Source organism: Vigna angularis, chromosome 11, assembly GCF_016808095.1.
Source record: "Vigna angularis cultivar LongXiaoDou No.4 chromosome 11, ASM1680809v1, whole genome shotgun sequence".
Lineage (NCBI taxonomy): Eukaryota > Viridiplantae > Streptophyta > Magnoliopsida > Fabales > Fabaceae > Vigna > Vigna angularis.
In genome coordinates this window covers 23654607-23670818 of record NC_068980.1, presented here as the reverse complement: position 1 = coordinate 23670818, position 16212 = coordinate 23654607, and the positions used below count along the sequence as shown (strand labels likewise).

At 34.3% G+C, this 16212-nt stretch overlaps 1 protein-coding gene across 3 annotated transcripts; it reads left to right on the top strand.

The window, feature by feature from the left end:
* Window positions 1-9314: 9314 nt before the first annotated feature.
* Window positions 9315-15810, top strand: LOC108334279 (polyadenylate-binding protein-interacting protein 9). Of its 3 annotated transcripts, none has more exons than XM_017570033.2 (11): window positions 9315-9441; window positions 9681-9988; window positions 10801-10911; window positions 11185-11229; window positions 13080-13152; window positions 13260-13372; window positions 13726-13785; window positions 14038-14085; window positions 14176-14244; window positions 15363-15424; window positions 15512-15810. In XM_017570033.2, exons 2-11 carry the CDS (start codon window positions 9737-9739, stop codon window positions 15567-15569), a joined length of 891 nt encoding a protein of 296 aa, XP_017425522.1. In that variant the 5' UTR covers window positions 9315-9441; window positions 9681-9736; the 3' UTR covers window positions 15570-15810. The 3 variants fall into 3 exon arrangements, with proteins under 3 accessions (XP_017425522.1, XP_052726545.1, XP_017425523.1); XM_052870585.1 differs by having other exon boundaries at window positions 9325-9441; window positions 9689-9988; XM_017570034.2 differs by having other exon boundaries at window positions 9341-9441; window positions 9615-9988.
* The last annotated feature ends 402 nt before the right edge of the window (window positions 15811-16212 follow it).

The following is a 16212-nucleotide window of genomic DNA, read 5'->3' as shown; positions in this document are numbered from 1 at the left end:
CAAGATTAAATTACAAAGCTCTCAAAACAACTTTCACAAACACAGAATTCAAATTACAGTTCATGGATACAGAGATGAATGAAACAGAAAATGAACAAAAGCTTAAATAAAAAAAAAAATTACAAAACCAGATGAGAAGACATCAAGAACTCAAGCAACATCATCCTCCATTCCAAGTGACAGCTTTCTTTCTTTCTCCATCCATCCCAAGCTCACGACCCTCTGGAAGAGAGGTTCTCTCCCCGGACGTCACTTTTCTTCACTACTGAAGCTCTCCTTTTATTGCCAATTCTCTGACTTCTTTACTCAATTAAGGAGCAAGTGGGACCTCCATTTTGTGGTATCCGTTTTCAGCCCAAGATTCACGTTATGCTTCAACATGTTGCTTCTTTTAACGTTTCTTCCTTCAAGCTTCCAGCCAAGATTCACGTTCCACTCCCTTCTCCCAAGGCCTTGTGTTGGGCGTCTTCTTCTGCAGGTGCTGCGTGAAGGTGTGTCTCCATTCTTCCAACTCAGGTGGACCGTGAAGCTTGGTGATGTGCAAAGCTGCTGCTTCCGTCGTGAATGGAACTTGAACGATGGACGTTGGCTGGACCTGAGGAGCTTCTGGATGTGGAGGTCCGTGTATCTTCTCTGCTGGGACGTGCGAAGCTTGGTGTTGCTGTTGGTCAACCGTGAGCTTCCATTGCTGCACTCTTTCCTCTCCAAGCTGGACATAACTTTGGAGCTTTTCTCTCCCAGCACATAACCGCACATACCTCCTATGCTGGACGAGAAGTGTGCTGAACCGTGAACTCTTCAAGGGCCGTGAGTGTCTCACTCCAAGACATCAACAACAAAGCTACTTTCCTTCAAGCTTCCTGGACCGTGCTGCAGCTGGTTGTGCTTGTCTGGAAGCAATTGTAAAACGCTTTTCAATCAAAAACCATGAGGGGCCCTCCACTTGTGCTTACTTTAGCTTGTTCCAAGAATACTTTGCCTCTTTCTTCTTTCTTTAGTAACCGTGCACATTACCCATGATCATAACTTTTCCCATGTGCTCAAAAGTAAATAAGGGGTAGCCATGAGTGTTCACGTGAACTGAGTTACCACATAGGCAATATTCAACTTCTAAGTTTCCAAATAAATCATTGTGCAGCTTCTTCCAATTTAAATAACACAATGTAAATAAATATTCCTCCAATTGTTCCAAATTATATTTCCAAAATTTTCCCTACAATCACTAATACAAATAATTAGTCTCAAATAATTCAAATTAATTAAAATAAGAATTATTGGTCAATTTAAGCATAATTAGTAAAAACGGGGAAATACTGGACAATTAAGCACAATTCCATGATTAATTCTAGCACAATAAACTAAGTGAAATGAATAAAATATTGATTCATCAATCACTTCGGATAAACATGATTTTCAAATCCTTTTTAGTCTTCATCCTTTTACAGAGTTTGCAAAAGGCATTAAAAGCCTCATCCTTATAAGTTTTAAAAAAAAACTCAAGTTCACTTAGGAAAATCATCTACTACTACCAAACCATAGGGTTTATCGCTTATAGATTTAGTTCTTGTAGGTCCAAACAAATCTATATGAAGCAGATCCAAAGTTCGTTTGGTCGAAACCATAGTTTTACTTTTAAAAGATTCTTTGACCTAGTTGCCCTTCATGTAGGCATTACAAAAGACTATATCATTAAATGATACATCTAGTAGTCCTCTTACGAGGTCATGACGTTGCAACTTAGAGATGAATCTCATACTTGCATGTCCATAATTATTTTGCCACATTATTGCCTCGTCCTTCATAGAGACTAGACATGAGCCACTTTGAGATTGCAATTCATCTAGATTCATTTTATACAATCTACCTTGCCCATTAGCAGTAAATACTAAAGAATTATAACTATCTTATACTCTACATTGGTCTTTTTCAAAAATAACATTATATCCGCTTTCACACAATTGACTTATGCTAAGCAAATTATGTTTAAGGCCTTCTACAAACAAAACATTATCAATGGAAACGGAAAGGTTTGTACATATCTTTCTAATTCTTATGATTTTTCCTTTTTGGTTTCCTCCGAACGTGACTGAACCTCCTTTCTTGTTCATTAGGTTTAGGAACATACATTTTTCTCTCGTCATGTGACATGAGCAGCCATTATCCAGGTACCAGGATATGACTTTCTTTTCGGCAATCAGGCATATCTTCAAGAGGAATTATTTGACTCTTAGGTACTCATAGCCAGTTGGGTCCTGATTCGTTAGACACATGCACTTTCTTCTTTTCAGAAGATAATGAATCATTATATAACCCAGTGAAACTAATGGGTTTTGACTTATTTTACATGCATTGACTGGGGTTTTCTATAACCTAGACCTTGTTTGTTAGATGGATGTCTACTTTCTCTCAACAAACGGTCTAACCTATCATTTCCCTCAAGTGTTCTAATGAAAATTTTCGTGAGGGTATCGTTTTCATGCCTAAGGGATTCTATGTCTTTATCATCCTTACCTATTGTTGCCTTATCTTCAAGTGTTTCAACTTATGCCCTAGTGACACTCAACTCTAACTTAAGATTATTTACTTTTTGTTGAAGAGTGTTGACATTATTTCTAGACTTATCTACGTTATCTTTTAAATTGTTTCTATGTGCAAGAAATTATGTACGATGATTACACAAATTTTTATATGTACATGAAAGTTTAGACAAATATGACAACTGTAAGGGCCTAAAAATATATGGCAGTTGGGCCTTAGGTTGAGGCAGCCAGGCCCATAAGGCTAAGGGCACTATGGCCTTAGGAAGGAACCTTTCAAAATTTGAGTTCATTATCTCAACTTCCCATTCTCTCTCTAAAAAGCTTGCTCTCCCATTTCTCTCTGCCTTCTCTCTACCATTCCCTTACATTTAGTGGTTGCATGTTGGATTAGGTGGTGCTCCAGTGACCACGGCGTAGAGACCTTCGCAACCATCCGAATAGATTTTCATTCTTCAGCGGGTAAGTAGCTCTTCACTGTTCTCCGCTGTTGGGAACCTAGGGCAAGTTGCATGTGCCTAGTGTACCCTCCTTTATGTTTTCCTCCGTTCATTCTAGCTCTAAGAGCTGTTCTTAATCACCGCATTGCGAGTTGTAGGGTGCTGTTTAGATTATTCGCGTGTGAGGTACTGTAGATGCGAGTCTTTGAGCTGAGCAAAGAAGTTTCAAGGTAAGGGGAGCTAGAATACTTCTTTAAATTGCTTGCATGAAGTGTATGTATATTGGATTCTGAATTAGTGTACTGTTTGGAGTTGTATTTTGTTTTGAGTATGTTGTGTTGTATGTGTTGATATGTGAAATCCATGAAATTGTGTTAAGCTGTTTGAAATTGATTTGGATGGGTTTGAATTGCTATAATTGACCAATTGGAAGTGATTTAAGTGTGAAATCTGGTATATTTTTGGTTGGATAGAAATTTGGAGTTTTGTGGTTTTTAGGTCACTTTGAGAGGAAGTGAGGTAGTGATTTTGGGCATTTGGGGTCTAAAGCGCAACTGGGCTGTTGGGGCAGTCTTAGCCACTGTAATGTGACTTGCTTGAGTCACTAAATTGATCAAACTAGGTGCAAAGCCGTGGGATTGGATTTTGAATCCCTAAGTTGGGAAAATTGGTGTTTTAGAGTTGAATTTGAGTCTTAATCACTTTAGAATGGTAGTAGGAATGTTTAGAATCATTTAGATAAGTTTAATTAAGTATAAAACAAGAATTAAGGGTGTTAGAAGTTAGTAAAAATGGTTAGGAATGATTTTGTTAGGTGTTGTTCATAATTCTGCAAAAATTCTGTAGAATTATGCAGTTTTGCCGAAACTGAACTGATAACCGTTCGGCGATGCGCTGTTGAGCGTTCGGTCTCTTAGGTAGCGTTTGGTCTTGATGGTGCTCGGTCTCAGGTAGCGTTCGGTCATATGTAACGTTCGGTCTTAGTGGTTGTCTTGATAGCGTTCGGCCAGGGCTCTAGGTGTTCGGCCAAGGGTCTAGGTGTTCAGCCAAGGCTCTAAGCGTTCGGCCAAGGCTCTAAGCGTTCGGCCAGGGCTCTAGGTGTTCGGCCAAGGCTCTAAGCGTTCGGCCAAGGCTCTAAGCGTTCGGCCAGGGCTCTAGGTGTTCGGCCAAGGTCCTAAGCGTTCGACCAAGGCTCTAAGCAATCGATCAAGGTTCTAGGTGTTCGGCCATAGCTCATATCGTTCGGCCAAAGCTCTCAGTGCCCGGCCAAAGCTCATAGCGTTCGGTTCAAGCTCATTTGCTCTTGTTTTGGTTTGAATTAAGTGTGCGGAATGATTGAAATGCATAGTATGATCGTGGTAATGTTATTATACTGAAAGTATGTTAATGTATGAGACATGTTTGGTGGTTGAATGTAACAAGTATGTGTAATGGACGTAATTCCATGGATCTCAAAGGAGGTCACATGGTGGTGCCCTATGTGTAATGGACGTAATTTCATGGATCTCAAGGGAGGTCACATGGTGGTGCCCTATGTGTAATGGACGTAATTCCATGGCCTCAAGGTGAGGATTCATGGTGGTGCCCTCAATGTTTGGAATGAATGCATGGTAGCTCAGTTTTGCGGGTTTTCCTGACACTCCAATGGTCTTTCATTCTCAAGTAGAAAGGAGTGATCCATGTGGTGAGGAGTAGCAGGAGGTCCTAGTCTTGGGTGCTTCCAGTATGGCCCAAGGTGAGTGATAACGAACTAACCTCGTGAGTGTGGTAGGGTGAAACCCATTGGCAATGAATTTGCAAAGCAGTAGAGGCCACCACGAGTGCATAACCCGCCATAGCTCGACAATCATTCTAGTCCGGATGAGTCAAGTGTAAAGTGCAAGAAGTTATGTTGCGTGGTCTATTATATATGCCTTTAATTGCATATTGTGTGTGAATGGTATAACATGATTTTTGTATATTTAGCTCACCCTTGCTTGTGTGTTTGTTGTTGCTTGGGTATGTTTTCTTTTGCAATGATCATCCACTTGGATGTGAGCAGAGATGGATGAGGTGCCTCTGGAGCAAGCCTTGGAGGAAGACAATGTTGCTGCTTAGTTTCATTAGGAATTTAAGTGTTTCCTTATCTTTCAAAACACTCTAGTATGTTAAGTTTTAAATTCTGAAGATAATTTGAGGATGATTGTAATCCTAATTACTCCTGACTGCTTTCCTATATTATGCATGATGACGTCTTTATTATATATGTTTTCTATATAATCGGGATGTTACAACAACACTTCATAATATGCATTTCTTATTTAGTGTAGATTAGAAAAGTTTACCTTGTCATCAGAGTCGTTTGATGTACTCTTAGCATTTCCTGTGACCAAACATACTTTGGCGTCTTTGTCTTCGTCAGATGTGTTCATGTCTTCACAAGTGCTCATCAGCATCTTTTTCTTTTCATATATAGGCCCAACTGAATTCTTCTTTAACTTTTCGAGCTCAGGACATTCTGATCTAAAATGTCAAGGTTTGTTGCACTCGTAACAGACACTTGTATCTTGTGGTCGTCTGTCTCTTGAGATGTTCTTGGAGCCAAATTCGAGATGTCTAGTCTTGAACATCGTGCCTTTTTGTTCCTCCATAATATTTGGAGCTTTCTTATAATGAATGAAAACTCATTTTCTTCATTCTCATACATGGAGTCATGTTCATCATCATCTGACTCCTTGGAGGATTCGTCCGTTCTGAGAGCCTTGGTGAGTGTCTTCTTTGTGGCTTTGAGCGCGATGCTTTTCTCCTTCTTGATGGAGCCATCTTAAAGAAGCTCGAGCTCATGGACTTTCAATATCCGTACCAACTCCTATAGACTCATCTCGTCTAGATTCTTTGATGTACGTAGAGTTGTGACCTGAGGTCTCCATTAAGGAAGTATCCTAAGAAAATAACTTCATTAGATTTAGCATCAAACTTTTCCAAGTTATTGATCAAGGTCGTACCTCAAGGACTAAATGTGGTTCAGGAATTAGATTGAACACTTGGTAGGGGGTTTTGTGGACAATTTTGTGAATGCAAATGAAACAACTAAAACACAAATTCAACACAATGTAGAGAACGATTGGTCATTAGCTCAATTACAATGCTTCCAATCACATATTATCAACAATTAAATACTACTCTAAGCCCTAATCCAACACAAGCTAGCCAACTAAGCGAAGACCCATCATGTTTTCATAAAAGCAAATTAAGCAAATGCCTTACACACATTCAATCAATTATGCACCATACAGTCCAATCAACTAAGCGAAGATTAAACACCAATTAGGCAACTAAGCATATACTCAATCGCAAGCGCAAAACAGATTGAATATTGAGCCAAATCAGAGCAACAAAATCACAATTATAGTCCAGAAATCTCATGGAAACAATGCAATTTCACTAATGACCAATTAAGCACACTTAAGCTAACATTAAAGCGAAATTAAAACAACAAAACAAAACCGAAAACAACATTAAATCTGGAACGAAATTGGCACAAGCAAAACGGGCAAACGAAACTAAATTGTAAAACGAAATTGAATGCACAAAACACAAATTGAATTAGGAAAAATGAAATTGCATATAGAAACGAAATTGGAAACATAAATGGAAGCAAGAAACGGAATTAAATTTGCACTTGAAAAACGTAAATGATTCATTACAAAGAAAGGGAAAGAAAGAACCTAAACCCCCAAAGGGGGGGTGGGAGGGGCTGGAAAACGCAACTATGCTTCAAAACCTAGAGAGGAAAACGTAAAAGAGGGAGGAGAGGGAAAGTGAAATCTGATTTGGGATTTATAGGCCCAAAATTACGATTCTACCCTTCTAATGGGCTTCTACAAAATATTGACAAAAAATAGGCCCAAAAATCAAATTTGGTTGTAACTAAAATAATTAAAATTACAAAACGAAATTAAATGATGTTGGTAGCCTCTTGAAGTCCTAATCATAATTCCAAAATTGTCCTCTGCAATTAATAATGAGATTAGTTAGATTCAGATAATCAAAATTAATTAAAAATATGAAGTCTTAATACCCTCTTTGGTCTCCACTTTCGTTAGATAATGTCAATTCAGTCTTTACTTTTAAAAGTGGTTGGAATATGTCTACAGTTAGTAAAATTTGCTTCTAATTTTTTCCCTTCCGTTAAATATAACCAAACAGAGTTAGTGTGTTGATGATTTGACACCAATTATTGGTAACGTGTCAATATATTATTTTGTGGGTGCTTACGTGTTATTTTGATGGAATTATTTAGTAAAGTTTGATGGAGTTCTAGACAAATTCTTTATGATTGGTATGTAATTATTTTCTTCAAAAAAAAAAATGCTATCTTAAAAGAAATAATTGACCTTGTGAGCAAAGCCAGAACACATAATTTATTTTATTTTAAATTTAATACAGTGACGTTGACAAAATAAACACGTGCACTTAGAACTATACTTAAGTGTACAAATCCTTACCCCACATGACCCATCTTTGTTCTGCATACCATACATACCAAAAGTAGTGATGCTAAACTTTTATGCACATATATTTGGTTAGAATTAAGTATTTATAAAACAAATAGAAGTGCAACAATTTATATGAAAGTAAAAATAAAAAGAAATACTCTTTTTAAATTTTGTATATAGATAGGTGAGAAAATTCAACAATAATATATATATAAGAAGGATAAAATGAATTTGAGAATCTTAGTTAGGTAATAGTGTTGTTAGGAATAATATATCCAATTATTAGTAAAATAAGGAAAAAAATTAGAAATTAGATACACTTAAACTCACCTTCTCTCTTTAATTAATGGATTAAAATATATAGTAGTAATATTATTTCTTTCTCCCCACATATTGCCTGAGGATTTTTATATAATATTTTTATAGAAAGTAAAATTATATATGCATATTATTTCATACTGTATATTTTAATATAACTATTTTTACTTTTTTTTCCTCTATCCTTAAATTTTGTTGAAAATTATACAAAATAACAAATAAATAGTAATATAAATTTTAAAAAATCTGTGTTGATTATTATTATTATTATTTGAATCATGGTATTTTTTATTTTATATTTTAGATTTCCATACATATATTTTTATTTAGTACAATAATTTTTATAAAATGAATTAATAAAAATGTTAAGACATATAAGGAAATATTTAAAATTTTACTATGACATTATTTGACTGGAATCAAACTCAATTTGTTTAAGAGAAAGTTCTACATTTGAGTTTGTAAAACAAATTTAAAGAGAATAATACTTTTAACTTATAAGTGCTCAGTTTGGTTAGTTTGACATTTTATATAATGACAAAAAAGTGCATGAAATAAAAAGTATATTATTATTAATTTACAAATAGTTGAATTAGCACAAAAATTATTTCTGTTGTTAACCAATTAAAAATCTAATTAAATATTTTTGTAAATAGTAATTTTTTTTTGCAAGAATCGAATATTTCTCTTGATAAAATCACCCGTCTTTAAAAATAAGATTATTATCAATAGTAACGAAACTTTTTCTCAAAAAATATCTAATGCAATTATATACTTAAAATTCATAGTTATATAAGTGGATTACATTTTTTTTATCTCTTAAATTTTAGTAAAAATTAAAAATAATTTTTCTTCAAAAACTTGATCTAATTTAGCCTCTTAGTTTTAAAAATATATAAATTTAATTTTTTAATTAAATTTTATTAAAATTATTTAATATTTTAAACTTAAAAATTTAGTTAAAAAAATTAAAAGTACACACTTTAAAAATAAAAATTAAATTGATATAAAATTTCGATTAATTTTAACTTTTATTAAAAAAATTAAAAAACTAAAAATATATTTAACTATTATTTTTTTAGATAGTAAAATTTTATTTTACTTGTAAAAATAACATAATGGACAGAGAATTTTAATTATGTATTATTAAAACAATATTTTAAATAAATAAATAAGTTTTCATTTTGTGGATATTAACATTATTTTTTTGATAAAAAATTATGTTTGTAATTACACATTTTTAGAAATTTATAGGTGAATTATCATATATATATATATATATATATATAATATGCTAATAATTTAATTTTAATATTTGATTAAAGTATATTTTTATTGATAACACCTCAAGGATTAATCAAAAGTATACTATTTTTTTTTTGCAATGATTATTAAAACATTTAAGAATATTACCATCTACAACAATCAATTACTATAAGAAAAAGTTTATACTATTAATATACTAATATTAATTTTAATAACTAAACTCAAAATTTTGAATTTTAAAAATTAGAAAGAAAAAGAAAAAATAAAAAACCCACACAACACAAGGAAAGGCCAAGACAGTGGTAGCTAAAGCCAAGCCTGTGCTATTTCCACACACCACCTCTACTCTCTCTCTCTCTCCTTTGCTGTGTGATGATTCGTTTCTAAACCCTAATTCTCCTGGTTTGCATTTTTTCTTCATTGTTTTTTAAGCAATTTACCAGTATTGATCAAATGGGTTTTTGTTCATTTCCAATTTTCTTAAATAATACTCTAAAAAATAACTGATCATATTTTTGCTTCTGCAAATTCTGCATTTTTTCCTCTTTTTTTCTTTCCTTCCGGGTTGTATGAAGAAGTAGGGAATCTCATCGATTCCTTGTGTTTCTCTTCCATTTCCGGTCTAAAAATACCATCTTTAGGAGTGTAGTGTTGCAAATTGCTGAAGGGTTTTGTGGGGTTGGTGACTTTGATTTCCATGACTGCGGTTGCTGAGATTCCCGCTGATGCCAACAAAATGGATTCAAAACCTAAGGCTGAATCTGAATTCAGTGTCCAGAAGCTGGTTGACATGTTCACAAAGTTGAATCCTTTGGCGAAGGAGTTTTTTCCTTCATCATATTCTCCCAATCATGATCATCGTCTTCAGGGCTTTAATCAGCTCTCACCAACCCACTTTCTGGTCAACTCTAAGCCTTCTGCTAATGAGAATTTCGCAAACAATCGAAGGGTAGGATTGTTCTGCCTTTGATCTCTCATTTCTAGTTTCAGCCCTGGTTTTTGCATGATAATGCCATGAATTTTATTTATATGAGAATTTGTTACATTGTTAAAACTTTCATGCCCGGGTAAAGACAGAATTTTCATCAATTTAGTAAATGACGGCAAGGAGAACCTATTAGCACTAGGTGATGATCCAGAAAATAAAAATTAAAGAAACCATGATGGAATGTTCCAACTACACCACCTAGAAAAAAAGGGCGCTATGGCAGAATGTCAATACTGATTGAAAACTGAGAATCCAAGTATTTAGCAAAGTGACAATTTTGTTGCTGCTATAAATTCTTAACTGGGATGAATCCAATTGAGTCTCAACTATTTGATTTTAGTTACACGTGTTCTATGCTAATGAAAAATGTGGTTTTTCTGTATATATTAGCATATTTTGTGAGAGTCATAGTGTTGATTTTATGTTATGGCTGACAACTACAATTCTAGCTTCATTTTCTCGCAACTTTCTGTAGTATCAGTGATCACAACACAGCCTTTCGTGCTTATTTTGTTTCTAAGGGAAAATTTGTGTTTTTATTCTTCAATTTACATGAAAATTAGATTGTCTTTCAGATATGTGTTGCTACGTACAACTTTTGTCTTGTCTGTTATCTGTCTTGTTGTATGGTTAACTCCAAATTGATTATGACGTGTTTCACATTATGATTGTCCTATAGCATATTTTGATGTGAACATTACAGTTTTTTTGAGCAAACTAATCTTGCAGACAATTGTGTTTACTGAAAATTTACCCCTTTCGTTATCTTGCAGAGAAGAAATAGTTTTAACCAAGGAAGAAGGAGGGTGAGTGGAAGATCACTAAAGGCTCAAAGAGAAGATAGCATTAGAAGAACAGTTTATGTTTCTGATATTGATCAGCATGTAAGTGAATTGAGAATGGCATGAAATCTTGATTTTGTTTGTTTAGTGTTTCCATATATCAACGAGTTTTACTTTATCACAACCCTCCTCCTTTATTTGGGATTAGAACTCATTGATGTGTGTCCTTTAACCAAGTGAAATGGCATTGTGTTAATTGTAATCCATTTAGCTGATCACCTAGTGGCATAGGGCTTTTGTTGTTCTAGTTTGTTTAGTCTACTGTTCCAATCATGGTAAACAGAATTATTTTAAGAATCTTTTGTCTTGGTCTAGGTTACTGAGGAGAGGCTTGCAGCATTATTCAGCAGTTGTGGACAAGTAAGTTATGAGCCTTGTTCATAGCTTGATTAGTCTTTCTTTTTAGTTTACAATTAAATGAAAATATTACATTGCAGTATTTTAACTTTGTTTGAAGTTCTGTGTTGTGATTGTCATTTGTCCACAATATCTTTTGTATGATTATCACATAGCTTTACTTTCATTTATAGTAAACTCTGTGCCTAGGTTGCTGGAATTTCTCTTCCCTACTATTGTTCAATATGCTGAGCATGACCAGCACGTCCCTGTTTGGCTACTTTCTTTTCTGAAATTTTATCTGTCTACTTTTCACCCAGTTGGCTGCACTTCACCTCTTAATGCGACATGGATCATACCTGTTACTTGAATAAACTCTTGACTCCATTTATACATGATTTTTGCTGTCATTTTTTCAGTCAGCTAGTCAGAGCACTTCTTTCCCTTTTGTTTCAATTTACGGTTACACTCATTCTTGAGTACGATTATGTTGGTTTTGAGGCTTTGGTTGTTGTTATTGCTATATTTTTTCCATTTAAACACATTAAATTAGTTTGGACCTGATATAAAAGACCACAGAACTGGTATGAAGTTTTTACCTTTTAAAAAAAAAGCCGCTGGCTTGTTTTGGACATATTTCATCAGGCAAATTATTATCTAGAAATATTTTTGTTTTGGAGAAATAATCTTTTGTTAATGTTACGTATATACACTCACTGAAAATATCAAATCCTTAACAAAAAGGAAGTTGTTAATCCGTTTATCTGAAGGAATCTTAATTTTTATCACTTTCATTGACCTTCTAAGTCTGACCATGATTCCTTTTGAGTTTGTGTTCATATATTTATCTTTAGTGTCAAATAAAGAATTCCGGCACACAGATTACAGTGTTATTAAATTAGGTAGAGGTGGGGTGGAGAAAAAATTGGTCGTTGATGGAGCCCAATGGTTTTGTTGATCCATGGCAGAGTACTTATCCATGTCTCCCTCCTTTGAAGAGTGACCCATTATATTTTGCTGCTCTGTTCCTTTCCACTATCCATCTCTTGAAATTGATGCATTTTCTGGGAAATCCTCTCCTTAGTAGGGCAAAACAATTTTCAGCTGTCCTAATATGTTTTCTGGAACATGTTTAACCTCTGCTGAGTTTTTTTCCTTCTTGACCCAGGCATAGTTCATGCTCATGGTCAAGCCTTTGTTTTTTGCTGCAGCTTCTTGAGACCAATTTTCTGCTGATGTTCTGTTCTGTTTCTTGAGACCAACAGAGAACCTCAGTCTCAAAATTAGTCTCTTTCCATTGTTAACGACTCTTTAATTATGACTTAAATGATCATTTCTTCTAGACTTGGAGTTTTGATAATTAAATTGCTAGGATGGCATGCCTTTAAACATTTTTTGAGCATTTATGGGTGTATAAATTACAATTTTTTTCCATTGTCTTCAGCATAGCTTCCATCCTGCCATGCGCTATGGCATCATTGTTTATTTGAGGTTGGCCATTCGATGATGCTAATCAGGATAGATTATGTTTGACCCCACCCTTGGTTGCTGTTGTAATTATTTAACTATTGTTTCCACTGAAATGGGTTCCATCTTTCTTGTTTATTGACTGGCATATAACACACTAATTTTTAATTTTAGATGGCCCTTCTTGTTTGACATCAAGATCTTCACTACTAGTAGTAGTCACAGAGCAGAGTTTTTTAGAAATTTGATTGTGCTTCCTGACTTCTCTATCTGATATACGTTGTGTTGTAGAACAGTAATATCTCTTTTTCTGAATCTAGGATTTAAATTTAAAAGATACATCTTTTATTATAACTATTACCCTACTTATGCAATCAAGATGTTTTATTGGATGATTTGTATTGAAGGTAATTGATTGCCGAATTTGCGGTGACCCACATTCAGTTCTTCGTTTTGCTTTTGTTGAGTTTGCAGATGAGTGTAAGTCTTCTACTGTAAATCTTAGTTCTTTAAATTGTCCTTATGGAAAATACAAAGACTTGTATTTTCAACCATATCAAGCATTTGCATGGAATTTGTGTCTACAGATGGTGCTAGAACAGCTTTAAACCTTGGGGGTACTGTACTTGGATACTATCCAGTGAGGGTTCTTCCTTCAAAAACTGCCATTCTTCCTGTGAATCCTACATTCCTCCCTAGGGTACAGAAACTCTCTGATGCTTTATATTCATGGACATAGTTGGACTTGAAAATTCTTGTTTAGATGTAGCTTTGCCCTTTTTGTTGTGATAAGAAAGCTGATTTAGACATAGTTAGAACACCTCATTTCTGCATTGTTGAAATAAATTGATTTGCACATTTCATGAGTTCTCTTATCTCTTTGTCCCCCTTGTATATTTTATATTTCTCTTTTCAATGAAAGCTTTCTTAAAATTAGAAACAGATTGTATTTATTGATAATTATGGTTTTGTTGTGCATGTGCTACATTGAGATGTAAGTGATGGTTCAAAATCTTTGGTCTATTAAATTTCTCTTTCTTCTGGAACATGCAGTCAGATGATGAACGCGAAATGTGTGCCCGAACTGTCTATTGTACAAATATTGATAAGAAGGTATCTTATTACTTTTTGGGAAAATACTGATGTTTTTGTTTAAAAGGAAAACTATTTTAATTTAGGAACAATTCACCATCCAGTTGGTTAGAAAGATTCAGAGTGGTAATCAAAACACACTTCTTGACCTTATTAACTGCTTTTAACAAGTTTATCAGGATAATTATAAAATATGCCCATCTATGATATGTATTCATGGATATTGGAGTTAAAACTATTTATGCATTATTTATTTTTCTCAAATGAGTGCAGGTTTCACAAGCTGAAGTGAAGAATTTTTTTGAATCAGCTTGTGGTGAGGTTAGACCAAAACATAATTGGTTCATGCTATGTATGTTGGAACTTATTTATGTTAGAAGAGTTGATTGATTTTGCCATTCTATTTTACAGGTTACGCGCCTGAGGCTTTTGGGGGACCATGTGCATGCAACTCGAATTGCTTTTGTGGAATTTGCAATGGTAAGTCTAGACTATGCCACATTCAGTGCCTGCTACACTTTCATAGTTTATGATAGCAATAATTGCATCACAAACAACTAAACTAATTTTAACCCATGTTGACTATTTTAGGATTCTGTATGCTTCTAATTGATCTGTTATTCATGTCAACTGTAACGATTCAGTAGTTTTTATTTCATAATATTCTCTATTCATTTTGGGCTCCGTTGTCTTCCACTATTCTTTTATGCCATGCACCAGAATTTGAAGGATTCTGTTAAGAGAGATTTCATGGTGAAGAATATATAGTTGAGAATTGGTCTAGTTGAGCCCAAGATGTTAAAATTTACCTACTGTGATAATATCCATGTAACTGACCTTCCTTGTGGGAGAAGACCTTTGTTGTTATTATATTGTTATACGCACTAGTTTGTGTTAAATTTCTCTCAAAAGTATATATGTATTATTATTTTATATATTGACATTTACTGAGTCCCTTATTTGACAATCATTCTCTCACTTTCCCCTACACCGCTAAAGGGGTAGTTTATATCCATGTAGCCAACCATATCTAGTGTGATAAGGCTTTTGTTGCTGTTATATGAACGAGTATTTGTGTTAAATGGGTAGTCTATATTCAGCCAGCATTATGGTCATGAATCTACTGAACTTTCATTGTTCTGTTTATGATATGTATTTTTAAGAGAGGAGTTTGGCTCTTTTAAAACAATCAGCTATTGCTAAGAATTAAGCTTTTACCTAGCAATTTATTGTGTATTGTTCTAGATACCTAAAATGGGTTATGGATGAGTTAGATTTCATTGATCTCTTGACCTGTTCTTTGTCTTCTAGAAGCATAATTGTTAACCCATCAAGAGCAATTTACAGATCATAATGATTTTCCTTAGTACCAGGATGTATGAATTAAAATTTCTATTTTCTTAAATGGATGAAGATATTGGTGAGCTATGGAATCATCAAAATTTTCTCGTGTTTTGTAAAACTTGTCACAAGAACATTTACATAAACTCTACAAAGATTTAATGATTTCTTTAGTGTTATTCTTTCATTGTAAGGAATTGTGTTATCTTGCACAAGCGGAAGATTTTGTTGACTGGCACTTTTTTCTTACTGAGCAGGCTGAAAGTGCCATTATTGCACTAAACTGTAGTGGGATGCTCTTGGGAACTCAGCCTATAAGGTTTTTTTCCTTTCCCGATGCATAGTTTCTGTTATGCAAGTTTCAACTAAAATTATTTAAGCCATATTGATTTTTTTCCTTGTTTAGGGTAAGTCCTTCAAAGACTCCTGTGAGGCCAAGGGTCACTCGTCCGGCATCCCATTAACTGATCAACATGGTCTAAGACTAGAGAGAGAGAGGATATGTAGTCAACTTTCCAGTTGAGACTTGTGTGGAAAGGGTGGTGAAACTTCCCTTTGTTTCAGTATTTCCATCTTTTTCTGTCAACATCCTTTTTTTTTGTCAGGGCATATAACTACCATGCACTAGTTAAACTTTCCTAGCATCCAGTCTTGATCTTGAAACATTTTACCGTATCTACATTGAAATGGTTCAGTTTCGTGTTACTTGGAGCGAGTGTTAATCGTACTTCATAACTTGCTTTAATCTTTTACAGAATTACAGGCGTAATTCTTATAGTTCAGTATTTTTTAGCAGCATCTGAATTGGGCAACCATTCAATCGAGTGAGGATATCTGATTTTGAGTTCCCTCGAATTGGAAATGAGTTTGATGCAAATACTTTTACACTGTCAATCATCAGAAATTATTGCCTTCACTTTGAGGTAATTATGATAAAAATTGACAAACTTTCGTCTTAGTTGGTTACAATATTGTAAAAAAAAGAAACATTTATACTAGTTGTGTACACTAATTGAATTCTTACACAGCATGATTGTAGTGCCTCCCGCCTATCATACTACATATTTGGTTTGATATCAGATTAAGTTAAAATGATTCTGAATCAAT